The sequence below is a fragment of the Phyllostomus hastatus genome, unplaced genomic scaffold (genome assembly GCF_019186645.2).
Source record: "Phyllostomus hastatus isolate PE091 unplaced genomic scaffold, TTU_PhHast_1.1 phas_scaffold_12, whole genome shotgun sequence".
NCBI classification, from domain to species: Eukaryota; Metazoa; Chordata; class Mammalia; order Chiroptera; family Phyllostomidae; genus Phyllostomus; species Phyllostomus hastatus.
The window spans coordinates 80,827-96,573 of record NW_025334007.1 but is presented as its reverse complement, the minus strand read 5'-3'; the positions used below and the strand labels follow the sequence as shown (position 1 = coordinate 96,573).

Here is a 15,747-nt window from a genome sequence, read left to right as displayed (position 1 = left end):
GGCCTTTGGACTGGACCTGCAACAGCAGCATTCCTTGGTCTGAAGCTTGCGAAATGGAGATTTGGGGAATTGTGAGCCTTCAAACCACATGAGCCAATTCTTTAGTTTACAGACAGACAAACAGACAGATAATATTCTATTCAGTTCTGTTTCTCTGGAGAACCCTGACTTGTACAAATACAGTACAAACACTAACCACAAACATTTCAAGGAAACCTTATCTTATAGTGTTATATTCATATATTTTTTTAAAAAATATGATCTTCTCGCCCTGGCTGGTGTAGCTCAGTGGATTGAGCGCGGGCTGGGAACCAAAGTGTCCCAGGTTCGATTCCCAGCCAGGGTACATTCCTGGGTTGCAGGCCAGAACCCCCAGCAACCGCACATTGATGTCTCTCTCTCTCTCTCTATCTCCCCCCCTTCCCTCTCTAAAAATAAATAAATAAATAAAATATTTAAAAAAAGAAATTATCTTTAAAAAAATATGATCTTCTCTTACATTTTCTCATTATGTTTGTATTTACTTTTATATTTCTCATTAAAGAAAAACTGAAGGGGACACTACTGTTCATACATATGTATGTTTTGTTCATGGAATTTTGAGGTTCCCAGCCCATGCTTATTTATTGATTTCCCTTAGAAAAGATAGTTTTTCAACCTTAGAGTAAAATTATAAGATGAATTATTATATAATACTGGAACACAATGAGAAACATTCTACAATGTCAAGGTTTCTTCTATTTAAACATGTTCTCACAGTGAGGTCTACAGTGAAATCTCCCGAAGAAATTTGGCAGTCTACAATTACATTAAGACTAAACACTGATGTAAGGAAATACAGATTAAAATTTCACATCATTGAGAAACTGATCATGTAGTTCTTTTTTTCCACCCAAAATGTGTTTATTGGGATGGTCCCCCACTACTCTTGATAAGGGTGCTTTTCATGCTACTTGCTTCTGAAAGAGCATACTTCTGCAAGCCTTGCTTTTCCTCCTGTAGGCTGACAGAGGACAATGGGGCAGACAACACACAAAACCACCATTTGTGCATGGCTAAAGCCATTGGTGATCTTCTAGCATCTTGGGCATTTCCCACCCATGAAGGAGGAATTAGGGATCTACACCAGGGGCTTCTTGTTGTGTTTCCTCTTCCCCTCTTCTGCAGAGGGATGAAGGAGATCCTTAGAGAGAGAAAGGTTGTCATGGGGAGGTAGTCCCTGCCAGAAACGTGGGCACGTAGTTCTTTTCTATGTCTAATATATGATTCTATCACTACAAATAACACATCAAATAGACACTGTTATTATTACATTTTTAGATAATCAACAAATTGAATACTCCTAAAACTGATTAGATTAGTTTACATTGTGATGTTTGATCCTTTGTTTTCCTCATAAACACTGAATGAGGGTGGACTGCATGGTGGAGGGCAAGGAGGGAAAAATTGGGACAACTGTAATAGAACAACAATAAAATATTTAATAAAAGTTAAATAGCACAAGCTTCCAAAGAGAAAGAGACAACTCAAAAAAGGTACAGTAATCAAAACCATTGGGAATAAAACTTTAAGCAAAAGTAGTCATTTTATTCATAACAATCACACCATGTGAGAGCACTTACAATATTCTGTCACTCTATGCTGTGTCTTCAGAGCAGACCCACGTTTGATTCTTCTGTGTATCTCCAGAATCTCAGTGTCCAACACATATTTGGAGTACATGTTTGGTGGTTGAATTAATCGTAAACAAATTAATTAGAAATACTTAGGTTGGTCTTATGTCTTCCACTATAATACCCTTGAATTGTAAGAACGTATTTTCTCTTTTTAATTTCCATACATGTGTAATATCGTGGATGTATTTCCTTGGGACACAAAGGGGAGAAAGATGGCAGTTTTCTGTCTGTTTGTGTTTTGATCTGCTTCTGCACTAGAATACAAATCCCATGGGAAGAGAAGAAGTTTCTCTTTTTTAGTAGTATTTGCCCAAACCCTAGACTAGTTCCTGGGCCTTTTTAGATAATAAGTATTTATTAAAATAATGAAAGGCAATTTTACATCAGTGATATTCTCTACTACTGTGGCTTGTTCCTTAGAACTTAACCGAAAGCCTTAAAAAAAAAGGCTTACTGAGTGGCAGGGAAATTACAAATGAGGTTGGAGGGGATGAATACACCCACATGGTTAACTGCTTGCTTTCAGGATTTAACTAAACCTTTTGTTTCCTGCCAGAGGGAACTGAAGTCTGAGCTTACCTAAGAGGACAGAGATAAGCAAGCCAGGTGAAAGGGGTGAAGGCCTCTAGGGGGTCAGTGATGAGGTCACCTACATTCCACATTGGGGTGCAGACAGGGCAGAAGGAAAGTGTCTCCAGGACTATGCTGAAAGGTTAGGACGGGAGAGAGAGTAAAGCGAGTGAAGAACAAATTCCAAGAGTGAAAGATGGAGAGGTGCCCGAGTCACTGAGACGCTGGAGGCCCTGCTCTGCAGTGAGCAAAATGTGAAACTGATCATGAATGGGGGAGAAAGGGAAGATCACTGGAGGAACAAGGTCTAGGAAGTCAGCGGGGCTGTCAGAACTGTCCTCATGTCCCTGCAAAGTCACTCAAACAAAGCTTTGAGATATTAAATGTAGCCTGTGATACCACAAAAGGGCTACATTTAATGAAACAATCACACCAGGGTAATATTCAAATAAGCTGCTCAAAGAAATCAAGCAGGTAATTGACTCAAATCCGTAGCACTTGAAATCCTGAATAACATTTTCAAATGTCTTACCTGCCCGATGCCCAGCACTGACAGACCCTGTCAGCCAGGCTGGCATGGAACTTGGAAAGTCTCCATTGGCCCCCACTCAAGCACCCCTGCTAACATGTTCAAGTCCTGACCCCGACCTCCAAGCCCTGCCCCAGCATCGAATGCTGCCTCCTTCCTCCATCAACACTATTGAGTGGGTAGGTTTTTCCAGTCTCAACTCAGAGCCAACTGCAGCGCCCGAGGCCTCACACGTGATCATGCCTGTTTTCGCGTCACTGCAGGACACACCAAGTCCCCACAGCCTTCACAGTCGTCCACCACTCCAAGGCCCTGCAGCCTCCACAGTTGCCCCTGCTGTAGCCCACCCAGCAGCCCCAACTTCAGCACCGCCTGAGTCTTGGTGCCCTGTGCCTGAAGACACGGAGATAATGTCCGGGCCCTTGTTTGTGCATCACAACTACCACCCTGAGTGTGAGGCCGCTGTCAACAACCACATCAACGTACACTTCCATGCCTCCCACGTGTACTCGTCCATGGCCTTCTACTTCAACCATGAAGACATGGCCCTGAAGCACTTCAGCCAGTTCTTCCTGCAGAGGTCAAACAAGGAGAAGGCTCACGCAGAGAGGCTGATGAGGCTGCAGAACCAGTGCGGGGGCCGAATCCGCCTGCAGCACATGAACTGTCCTCCCTGGGATGAATGGGACAGTGGCCTGAGGGCCATGCAGTGCGCCTTGCTCCTGGCGAAGAAAGTGAACCACAGCCTGCCGAGTCTGCACCAGCTGGCCACTGAGAAGGGGGACGGCCACCTGTGCAATTTCCTGGAGAGCCACTACCTGCCCCAACAGGTGATGTTCATCAAAGAGCTGGAGGACCATGTTGTCAACCTGCGCAAGATGGGAGCTCCAGAATCCGGCCTGGCAGAGGACCTCTTTGACAAGCTCACCCTGGGCGACAGCGAGAAGAACTGAGCCTGGACTGCCTTCCCCACAGCCACTGGGTGACTTCCCCTGGTCACCGTGCTGAGCATGCCTACTGCCATAGTGCCCTTCAAAACGTTCACTTACGTTTTTGTGTCCAAGGTTTACCATTTCTTCCAACAAAGTTATTGGTTCCAAAACAAGGTGTTTCATTGATTCCTGTGTGTGAAACCCAAGCCTTGTAAGTAGTAAAACAGGTATGTAGGAGTCTCTTTTTCCAACCACCCCCATCACTTGCAGATCAGGATTCCCATGGATGGGAGGGGATATCCCCTGGGACCATAGATAGAGGGAGCAAGTATTCTTTGGAACCCTGGATGGAGGGAACATGTATTCTGTGGGACCCAGGAAGAAAAGAGGGGTATTCCCTGGATTCAGGATGGAGAGAGGGTGTATTTTCTGAACCCTGGAGGAGGGAGGGGCATTCCCTGCAACCCAGGTTGGGGCAGAGGATAGTTCCTGGTCCTTGGATGGTGGGAGAGGAGTTTCATGGAACCCAGGTTGGGGGCAGGGGTTATTCCCTGTATCCTGGATGGAGGGAGAAGGAATTCCTTGGACACTGGATGCGGGGAGGGCATGTACCTAGGGCCCTGGGCGGAGAGACTGGGTATTCACTGAACCCTGGAGGAGCATGAGGATATTTTCAGGGACCCTGGAAAGAAGGAAGGCATACTACCTGGAACCTGGATGGAGGGAGGTTATATTCCCTGGGTCCTGAATGTGCAGAGGAGGTATTCCCTGGACCCCAGATGGAGGAAAGGGGTATTTTCTGGGTTCTAAATGGAGGGAGTATACATTCCCTGGACCCTGAACAGACAGAGCAGGTATGCCCTGGACCCTAGATGGAGTGAGAGGGTTTTCCTTGGGACCCTGGAGAACGCAGAATTTATCTTCTCCTTAGAAACCATGTGGTATACAGCAGTGGGCAGTCAGGTGGATGGTCTGGGGCCCCAGTGAAAACAGATTAATGTCCATGCTCAAAATACAAGGCTGAACCCTGACTGGTGTAGCTCAGTGGATTGAGTGTGGGCTGCGAACCAAAGCATCGCAGGTTCGATTCCCAGTCAGGGCACATGCCTCACATGCCTGGGTTGCAGGCCACAGCCCCCAGCAACTGCACATTGATGTTTCTCTCTCTCTCTCTCTCTCTCTCTCTCTCTCTCTCTTGCTCTCGCTCTCTCTCTCGCTCTCCCTCCCTTCCCTCTCTAAAAATAAATAAATAAAATCTTTCAAAAAACACATTACCTTCTTTAAAAAAAAAGAAGAAGAAACAGGAAAACTGAACAGATGGCTTACAACTAAGGAAATCAGGGCAGTTAATTAAACACAAAACAAAACAAAACAAAACTAAACTAAACAACTCCCAACAAACAAAAGCCACGGACCAGATGGCTTCACAGGTGAATTTTACCAAACATTCCAAGAACTAACATCTCTCCTTCTCATGCTATTCAAAAACATTTTGAGAGCAGGGAAGACTGCCAAACTCACTTTACAAGGCTGTTTCGGGTAAATATTTCCTCTTGAGTGAACATGGGTGACTACATGTATACACCATGGTCATGTGGATTTGTTTTACTAACATTTGTATTTAGAATTTTTTGTATCTAATTCATGCATTAGGTGAACCTATAGTGTTTTCAGCTCCATTGTTGAATTTATTGACATAAAGTTGTCCATTACTAATGAGTACATTTCTGACCACAAATGTGTCCATTTTTTCTCCACACCAACCAGTTCTCCAACTTTCCAGATACCAACTGGAAGCCCTAAAGTTCAGTAACGACACTAACTACCTGGAGCTAGATCCCACAGGTTAAGCACTCAGTCCCACGAGATTGCTTTACATCCTGCACTCTAGGCACTGCTTGCAAGTCTAGGTTCTCAGCTGTGCTTCTGACCAATAGGCTATGAATTGGAGGTTCCTGTGACCTCCTCCTCCTCAAGTTTGACAACTTTCTGGAAGGGCTCACAGAACTCAGGAAAAGAGTTTACCGACTGACTAGATTACCAGCTTATTATAACAGGATACAGCTCAGGATCAGCCAGGTGGAAGAGATGCATGGGCAAGGCATGGTGAGAAGGAACACGGAGCTTCCTGACTGCTCTAGTTGCATGGCCCTCACAGGACCTCCGTGTGTTCGCCGACCCGGATGCTCTCTGAACCCCCTTGCTTTAGGGTTTTAATGAAGGCCTCATTACCATAGGCATGATTAACTAAATCATTGGCCATTCCTGAGAAAGTCAACCTCCGAGCCCTCTCCCCTCCCCAGAGGTCAGGATGAAGGCCTGAAAGCCCCAACCCTCTAATAACACACTTGGTTCCCCTGGCAACCAGTCCTCCATCCTCAGGTCACTCCCAAAAGTTACCTCATCATCATAAACTCACTTATGGCTGAAAGGAGTTTGTTTTAAATAGCCAGAATCCCCTTTCACCTTTATCACTCCAGAGTCCTTTCCAAAGCTGCAGCTACCTGCAGGTAGCAAGGATTATAACTCAAGTTATCAAGGATTATAACTAAGTAGGTTTCTATCACTCATACGACTTCAAAAAATGAGAAAGGTTTGAGGCCCTCTGGCCAGGACCTGTCAGAGGGGAGGTGGTGGGGGCAGGCGGGGTGCTGGAGAAAAGAAGGTGAAGGGATTAGCCAAAGAACACATATGCACGAGCCATGGACCCAAACAAAGGTATGGGAATGGCCTGGTGGGGGGTGGGTGGGGGCTGCGTCGAGGCGGGAGAAGGGGCAAAAAGCGGGGACCCGCTGTAATAGCATAAAGGAAAACATACTAAAGGCCAGGTGCTCGGAATAGATTCTCCTTGCCCTCACCCAGGCTGCGATGGACCGTGGAACACGTTGATGGCGCTCTGCCCACTTAGGCCCCCCCTGCAGCACCCCTTCTGCGCCGGCCCTCCCAGGGGATCCTCCCCCCAATCCCACCCCCGTCCAACCCTCGCGCGAGTAGCGTAGCGAGGGCTCTCTTCTGCCCTCTTCCGGCCCCGGCCTCCATTTTCTGCGGCCACCTCCGAGCCCGCCGCCTGCGGCCTAGCGCCCGAGGACGCCTGTGTGCGGCCACACTGGTCGCCCTCCGCGGGGTCATTCCGCGGTCTCCACCGCCATCGCTGCCGACCGAGCCTCCAGCTGCCCTCACCGACCACCATGGGGGATGATCCGGGGCCCGCGACGCCGCCGCCTTCGCCCACGCCGCTGCCCGATCCGCAGCCCGCCTCTCAGCCCTCGTCGCGGCGCTCTGTTGGCCTTCTTGGCGGGAGAGCCCGACCCGCAAGCCCTGCTGCCTGCACCTCCAGCCCTGCTTCCTGAGCCTCCCATGGAGGGGCCCCCGCCGCCCCCGCAGCCCCCGCAGCCCCCGCTGCCCCCGCTGCCGCCGCCTCCCTCGCTGGTGCGCCAGAACTACCACCGGGAGTGCGAGGCCGCCCTCAACAAGCACATCAACCTGGAGCTCCACGCCTCCTACGTGTATCTGTCCATGGCCTTCTACTTCGACCGCCAGGAAGTGGCCTTGAAGCACTTCGCTACCTTCTTCTTGTGGCAGTGGAGGGAGGAATGGGATCGAGTGCAGACGCTGATGCGGCTGCAGAACCAGCGAGGGGGTCGCATCCGCCTGGGCGACATCCGGAGGCCTGACCGAAGCCGCTGGGAGAGCGGCCGCACGGCCATGAAACACGCCTTGCAGATGGAGAGGATGGTAAACCAGAGCCTGCTCGGTCTATTCCACCTGGCTACCATCAAGAACGACGCCCACCTGTGTGATTTCCTGGAGCATCACCACCTGCGCCAGGATGTGAGGTTCATCAGAAACGTGGCAGCAAGTGTGGTCAACCTGCGCAGGCTGGGGGCTCCCGAAGAGAGCCTGGCGGAGTACCTCTTCGGCAAGCTCACCCTGGGCGACAGCGAGAACTGAGCCGGGACTGCTTTCCTGATAGCCGCGGGGTGACCTCCCTGGTCACCGTGCCAGAGCATGCCTCTTGCCATATTGCCCTACGAAAGGTTCACTGAAGTTTGAACGTTTGAGTTTTATCGTTACTTCCAAAAGTTATTGGTTGCCAAATAAGTAAAGGTGTTTCGTTGATTCGTGTGTGCAAAGTCCTCGCCGTTCAAGTTTTAGAACAGGCGTGCAGCAGTCACTTCAGTCACCCATGTCCCATCACGACAGCTCGGGATCTTCAAGGATGGAGGGAGGGTGTATTCCTGGGACCCTGGAGGAGGATGGGGTTAGTCCCTGGACTCTGGATGGAGGGAGGCGGTATTCCCTAAACCCTAATGGAGGAAAGAGGTACTCCGAGGACCTGAATTGAAGGAGGGGCTATTCTAGGACACTGGAGGGAGGGAGGGAGGGAGGGAGGGAGGGGATAATCCCTGGGACCCTGGAGGACGATGAGGGTATTCCCTGGGCTCTGGATGGAGGGAGTGGGTATTCCGGGATCCCTGGAAGAGGGTGGGGCTATTCTGTGGGATAGTGGATGGAGCCAGGGGGTGTCCTGGGACCCTGGATGGCGGGAGGGGGCATTTCCTAGTCCCTCCATATAGCGATGGGGTTTCCCTGGGATGCTGGATGGAGGGAGAAGGTGTTCCCTGTACCCTGGACCGTAAATGGAGGGAGATGGTATCCCCTGTGCCCTCAAAGAGGATGGGGCTATTCTCTGGGACCCTGGATGAGGGACAGGTATTCAACAGCCTCTTCCCTTCAAATGAGCTGCCTTTGGCCTCACCAACTCCACTAATTACTCTGTAACTCGTTTGATTCATGTTGTTAAAGGAATGCTAGATTTTTGTCTTTGCACTCAGTCCCTCTTGTTGTTGTGGGTAAACACCTACACATACATTGGGGGCATGCATACATACATACACACACACTGAATTTGCTTCACTGCCAATGGTTTGGAAGAAATCAGCACTTTTCTGGCTGGACAAACTCAAGGGATGTCATTACTAAAGGAGAAACAAGTCATACAGCTGACAGTACTCGGCAGATCAATGAGCCTTTCCTCTTGAGTGTTTGTCAGGTGAGAAACTTGAGAACTCCATCCACAGAAGCAAAGGCAAAATGTTTATATTCTACCTAGTGAATATGTCTCAACCCACTAACTGACATTGAAATAAATTAAGTTGAAAATCATTTTGGCAGACAGCTACCAAATAATCAGATATTTCCTAGGAATTTGAAATTGCCTTAATATGTTTAACTAACCTTAAATATGGAGGGGGTTTTGTTTGGGAAAATGGCAAAAGCCTTCAAGGAAATAAATAAAAGGACATTGTTCATTTTTCAAGTATGAGTAACAACTGAAGAATGAAAAGCTCAGAAGGAAGGTAATACATGTGAATAGCACAGAGAAAACACTATACACAACCTACTTTTGTAAGTGGTGTTTTTTACTGAGTTTTAACATTGGATACTTTAGGTCATATTTTTATGAATGTGAAAATCAGCATATAAACAATTGAGAGTATGAAAGAAAAGTTAAGAAAATTAAAAATGAGAGAAAAATTGCTCATGTCCAATCATGAAGTGATTAAATTTAAAAACTTCTTCTATTAGCACTCCAGGTCAATATGACTGTGAGGCTTAGAAAATTTTACAAGGATTATACTTTTTGCCTAACATGTTTGGAAACACTTAGACTCGATTTTAGTGAAACAAAATATCTACAGCGTCGACCATGACATTCTGGATCTGTAGGCTAACTTATATAATTGCACCAACTATATTTTCCCTAAAAATTATTATGAAGGAAAAGGTATTAGTACTTCTGTAGCAACTTCTGTACTTGTGACAATAGAGGAAAGATTTAAACAAAATATAATTGAATACATGTGAATATTTCAAAGTAAATATCACAGCACATTCTTATTATCAACTCATCAGGAACTAATTTTATATTGGTGTTTTATACTATAATTTTATATTAGTTCCTGATATAGATATAGATATATATATCCATATATGTATATGGATGGATATATATATATATCCTAATATAATATATATGTATTACGTTGGTGAACAAAGGGAACTGAAACAGACTTGGGCCCATGAGATCAAAATCACTGTCAGTTACACTCATTCAGCACAAAACTGGACTTATATTAGATGCTACCTAGGTACTGACTAGATATATGATACATTTGTGTCATTCTAACTCTGTGTTCTTTATCTGTATTTGTTCTTGAGTTTATATCTAAATGAACTACAACAGTGTGGTGATGGCCAGAGGGAAGGGGACGGGCTGGGTGGAGGTTGGCAAAGGGGGGAAGAAGGGGAAAACCTGTGATAATATCAACAGTAAAAATAAAGTTTAAAGAAGGAAAACAAAAAAACATTGGAAGCATTTTCAGGGTTCTGTCGACCTCTTTATAGCTCATCACAGCCACACAGATACAGTGTGCACAACTGCCCGTGTTTTGAATCATGCTGAGTGTGATTGCTGCCGACTGGTCTCTCCCAAGAGTAAAAGGACAATTGTCCCATGTCCACGCATATAGTCACACTGACTGATTTCATCAGCTTCAAACACTAAAGTTTCCTTTTAAAGTGATGAGTAGGAAATGAAAAATATTTGAATAGATGGAAACTTCAGCACCTTCAGCTATTGAAATTAGTGACACCTTTAATGGTACTTCATGAAACCAGAATAACTACATCAGAGTAAAGTATCACTTTCCTTTTCACAAGTCAGTGAAAAAGGACAGGCAGTATTTAAGTAATGCCTTTCACTACCTGAAAGGAAATTTACTTTATGAATCACCCAGAGAACTAAAGTGTGCCAACTGTTCCAGAAAGAAGAGTGGTCCAGAACTGAGATGGTCCACACATATCAGGCAATGAAGGCATGGCACTCAAGAGAACTTGCATCCCAGCATACAGAGAAGAGACAGCAAGTGTATTCTCAGTCAGAAGTGACTATGTTTAAGACAAAAAGCATTAATCTGAAGTGTGACTGAATCTTCTTAATTTCAATGTTGTAGTTTTACTTGCATATCTTTATAAATTGTTAGTTGTACAGCCAGAAAGGCATACCTTTAAGCATAGAGATTTTTTATACCTAGTTTCATATTTGTGCATATTAAAGTAAAATTATAAGAATAATTTGTCACCATTGGGTGTCTTTGATTTTTTTTTCCTTCTAAAGGAAACCCAGTTTAAACACATTCAACATCCAGTCCCATTCACTTGTTTTAATTTGGAGAAATAGTGAGACATGATGAGAAATAAAAAAGCTTTTAATAAGGCCCTCAACATTTTAATTAGTGTTTCTGAGCCTCTACTATGTGAAATTTAGTATCACAGCAGTTAAACAGTCTTTGCCCTGAAGTAGCTCATGGTGCAGCCAAACTTTCCAAACTACCCAGAGAGGAATCCAGATCACAGTGTCACTGGCTCCTAATTACAAGATGTGTGCTTGCTGGAGCGTGTTACTGGCTCTCAAATTCACCGCTTGTTTATCTGTAAAATATGGCTGGTGATGGTGAAAAGTTAACTGAGAGAGTATCTGTAACAGTGAGGTAATAGAGTGTGGACAGCCCAGATGCAGATGATATTAAGGATTGGTAAGATAATACTGATTTTGAATTGCTCTCACTTTTCATTGCTGCTTTATTAAATGAGTTTTATACATATGCAAACACACACAGAGTAAGTCACCAACTGCTGCTACTTATGATCTGCTTCCTTATAAATATATCATCAAGCCTATTGCATGTATTAATTTTTAAGGAAAAAAGCATGTAGAATACTGATTAACACTTAGCTGCAAAAAACTTATATGTGAGGAATTTGTGGGACAGGCTTTTATATTAGGACCTATAAAAATACCTGGCATATAATATGTACTCAATAGAAATATAATGAATGAATGAATGAATGAATGAATAAAAGCTCATCATTGAGACTGAGCCACAAATTATTGTCTAATATGAGTTATGTAACTAGTAGTCCTGTAACATTTACATATTTTAGTAAACTAAAGAATTTCAGGTAAAATGCATAGTTGCCCAATTTCACTCTCTTTATTGTTCCTCCAGTGGCAAGAACAGCAATAATTTTAAGGACAAGCTTTATACTTTTATCATGAACATGCATCTATATTCACCAGAGCCCAAGACCATCAATCTCACCACCCCCGGCCATATACCATATGGTTTATAAGGGGAAGATTAATTCTGTATTTTCCATGATCCCAAGGAATACCTACTCACTCCATCTAGGGTCCCACTGAATAGCCCCACCCTCCTCTAGGGTTCAGGGGAATAATTAGTCCCTCTATACAGGGTTTGAAGAATACTCTGTCCCCCCTTCCAGGGTACAGGGAATACATCTTCCCTCCATTCAAGGTCCAGGGGAAAAAACATCTTCCAATCCAGGAAAGAGGGAATATCCCCTCCCTCCATCCAGGGTTCACAGAATACCTCCTCCTTTCATCCTGAGAACCAAGAAATACCTGTTCCCTCCTTCTAGGGTCCCAAAACATACTTGTTCCGCTGCCCATGGTCCCTGGGAATATACCCTCCCAACTACAGTGATCCTGATCTGCAAGTGCTGGGTGGTGGTTGGTAAGAGACTCCCACATACCTGTTTTACTACCTAGAAGGTTTGGGTTTCACACACACGAATCAATGAAACACCTTTATTTATTTAGGAACCAATAACTTTATTGGAAGAAATGGTAAAACAGGAACATAAAAACTTAAGTGCACGTTTTTAAGGGCAATATGGCAATAGGCATGCTCAGCACAGTGACCTGGGGAAGTCACCCCATGACTATCGGGAAGGCAGTCCAGGCTCAGTTCTTCTTGCTGTCGCCGAGGGTGAGCTTGTCAAAGAGGTACTCTGCCAGGCCGGATTCCGGAGCGCCCATCTTGCGCAGCTTGATGACGTGGTCCCCCAACTCTTTGATGAACATCACCTGTTGGTGTAGGTAGTGATTCTCCAGGAAATCGCGCAGGTGGCCATCCCCCTTCTTGGTGGCCAGCTGGTGCAGATTCAGCAGGCTGTCGTTCACTTCCTTCGCCAGGTGAAAGGCACACTCCATGGCCCTCAGGCCGCTGTCCCATTCGTCCCCAGGGAGGACTGCTGATGTCCTGCAGGCGGATTCGGCCCCCGCGCTGGTTCTGCAGCCTCATCAGCCTCTCGGCGTGCTCCTTCTCCTTGTTTGACCTCTGCAGGAAGAACTGGCTGAAGTGCTTCAGGGCCACATCTTCACGGTCGAAGTAGAAGGCCATGGACGAGTACACGTAGGAGGCGTGGAAGTGTACGTTGATGTGGGTGTTGACAGCGGCCTCACACTCAGGGTGGTAGTTCTGAAGCACAAAGGAGGGCCCGGATAACATCTCCATGTCTTCAGGCTCAGGCACAGGGCAGCAAGATTAAGGCAGTGGGGTAGCCGAGGCTGCCAGGTGGGCTGTGGCAGGCACGACTGTGGAGGCTGCTGGACCTTGGAGGGTCCTGAAGTGGCGCCAACGCAAGCGTGCTCACGTGTCAGGCAACAGGCCCTGCAGTTGGCTCTGAGTTGACACCGGAAAAACCAACCCACCCAATAGTGCGGGGTGCAGGATCCGGTATCTGGGCGGGGCTTGGGCATCCGGGTTTGGGGTCAGGACACGGCCTTGTTGGCAGGGGGTGCTTGAGGGGGGCCTAAGGGCGCCAGCGGCATTGACACCTTCCAATTTGCATGCAAGCCTGGCTGACAGGGCGTCTCAGTGCTGGGCATCTGGCAGGTATGACATTTTAAAATATTATTCAGGACTGCAAGTGCTACTGATATGAGTCAATCACCTGCTTGATTTATTTGAGCAGCTTATTTGAATATTGCCCTAATGTGATTGTTTCATTAAACGTAGCCCTTTCGTGGTATCACGGGTTGCATTTAATATCACAAAGCTTTGTTTGAGTGACTTCGCAGGGACAAGAGGACAGTTCCAACAGCCCCGCTGACTTCCTAGACCTTGTTCCTCCAGTGATCTCCCCTTTCTCCCCCATTCATGATCAGCTTCACATTTCGCTGACGGCAGAGCAGGGCCTCCAGCGTCTCTGTGACTCGGGCACCTCTCCATTTTTCACTCTTGGAATTTGCTCTTCACTCGCTTTACTCTCTCTCCTGTCTTGATCTTTCAGCGCAGTCCTGGAGACACTTTTCCTTCTGCCCTGTCTGCACCCCAATGTGGAGTGTGGGTGACCTCATCACTGACCCCCTAGAGGCCTTCACCCCTTTCACCTGGCTTGCCAGTCTCTGTCCTCTTAGGTAAGCAAACACTTCAGGTTCCTCTGGCATGAAACAGAAGACAGGTACACCCTAGGAGAAAGCACTTAACCATGTAGATGTATTCATCCCCTCCAAACTCCTTTGTAGTTTCACTACCACTCAGCAAGCATTTTTTTTTCTAAAGCTTTCACTTCTAAGGAAGGAACAAAAGTAGTTGAGAATACCACTGATTTCAAATTGCTCTTCATTCATTATATAAATACTTATTATCTAAAATGGCCCAGTCACTAGTGTAGGGTTTGGACCAATACCAGTAACAAAAAGCGACTTCCCTTCTCATGGGATTTGTATTCTTGTGCAGAAGCAGATCAATACACAAACAAACAGAAAACTGCCATCTTTCTCCCCTTTGTATCCCAAGTAAATACATTCAAGAAATTACACATATTTGGAAATTAAAAACAAAATATGTTCTTAGAATTCAAGGGTATTATAGTGGAAGACATAAGACCAACCTAAGTATTTCTAAATAATTTGTTTATGATTAATTCAAACCACCAAACATATACTCCCAATATGTGTTGGACAGTGAGATTCTGGAGATACACAGAAGAATCAAACGTGGGTCTGCTCTGAAGACACAGCATAGAGTGACAGTATATTATAAGTGCTCTCACATGGTGTGATCGTTATAAATAAAATACCTACTTTCACTTAAGGCTTTATTCCCATGACTTTGATTACTGAACCTTTTTTCAAGTTGTCTATTTATGTTTGGAAACTTATGCTATTTCATTTTTATTAAATATCTTATTGTAATTCTATTACAGTTGTCCCAATTTTCCCCCTTTGCCCTCCTCCACACAGCTCACCCTCATTCAGTGTTTATGAAGAAAACAAAGGATCAAATACCACAATGTAAACTTATCTAATCGGTTTTAGGAGTATTCAATTAGTTAATTTTGTAAAAATGGATTAATAACAGTGTCTATTTGAATAACAGTGCCTATTTGATGTGTTGACTGTAATGACAGATCATACACTAGACATAGAAAAGAACTACGTGGCCACGTTTCTGGCAGGGACCACCTGCTCATGACAACCTGCCTGTCTCTAAGGATCGTCATCATCCCTCTGCAGAAGAGGAGAAGAGGAAACACAACAAGAAGCCCCTGGTGTAGATCCCCAATTCCTCCTTCATGGATGTGAAATGCCCAAGATGCTAGAAGATCACCAATGTCTTTAGCCATGCACAAATGGTAGTTTTGTGTGTTGTCTGCCCCATTGTCCTCTGTCAGCCTACAGGAGGAAAAGCAAGACTTACAGAAGGATGCTCTTTCAGAAGCAAGTAGCACGAAAAGCACCCTGAACCAAGAGGAGTGGGGGACCAACCCAGTAAACACATTTTGGATAGCAAAAAAGAACTACATGATCAGTTTCTCAATGATGTGAAATTTTAATCTATATTTCCTTACATCAGTGTTTAGTCTTAATTATAATTGTAGACTTTCCAAATTTCTTTGGGAGGTTTCATTGTAGAACTCAGTGTGAGAACCTGTTTAAATAGAAGAAACCTTGACATTGTAGAATATTCCTCATTATGTTCCAGTATTACATAATAATTCATCCTTACAAATTTCCTCTACCTAAGGTTAAAAAACAATCTTTTCTAAGGGAAATGAATAAACAAGCATGAGCTGGGAACCTCCAAATTCCATGAATGGAATATACATATGTATAAACAAAAGTATCCCCTCCACTTTTTCTTTAATGAGAAATATAAAAGTAAAT

At 45.2% G+C, this 15,747-nt stretch overlaps 2 protein-coding genes and 3 pseudogenes across 2 annotated transcripts; 3 read left to right on the top strand and 2 right to left on the bottom strand.

Moving 5' to 3' along the window:
• Nucleotides 1-949: 949 nt before the first annotated feature.
• Nucleotides 950-2,338, bottom strand: LOC123829898 (annotated as a pseudogene).
• An 847-nt stretch (nucleotides 2,339-3,185) lies between these two features.
• Nucleotides 3,186-3,728, top strand: LOC123830103 (ferritin heavy chain-like). The gene has a single exon (XM_045856115.1). It carries the CDS (start codon nucleotides 3,186-3,188, stop codon nucleotides 3,726-3,728), a length of 543 nt encoding a protein of 180 aa, XP_045712071.1.
• Nucleotides 3,729-6,902: 3,174 nt separating this feature from the next.
• LOC123829897 (ferritin heavy chain-like) lies at nucleotides 6,903-7,658 on the top strand. The gene has a single exon (XM_045855834.1). It carries the CDS (start codon nucleotides 6,903-6,905, stop codon nucleotides 7,656-7,658), a length of 756 nt encoding a protein of 251 aa, XP_045711790.1.
• Nucleotides 7,659-12,537: 4,879 nt separating this feature from the next.
• Nucleotides 12,538-13,084, bottom strand: LOC123830048 (annotated as a pseudogene).
• A 1,448-nt stretch (nucleotides 13,085-14,532) lies between these two features.
• Nucleotides 14,533-15,308, top strand: LOC123829896 (annotated as a pseudogene).
• The last annotated feature ends 439 nt before the right edge of the window (nucleotides 15,309-15,747 follow it).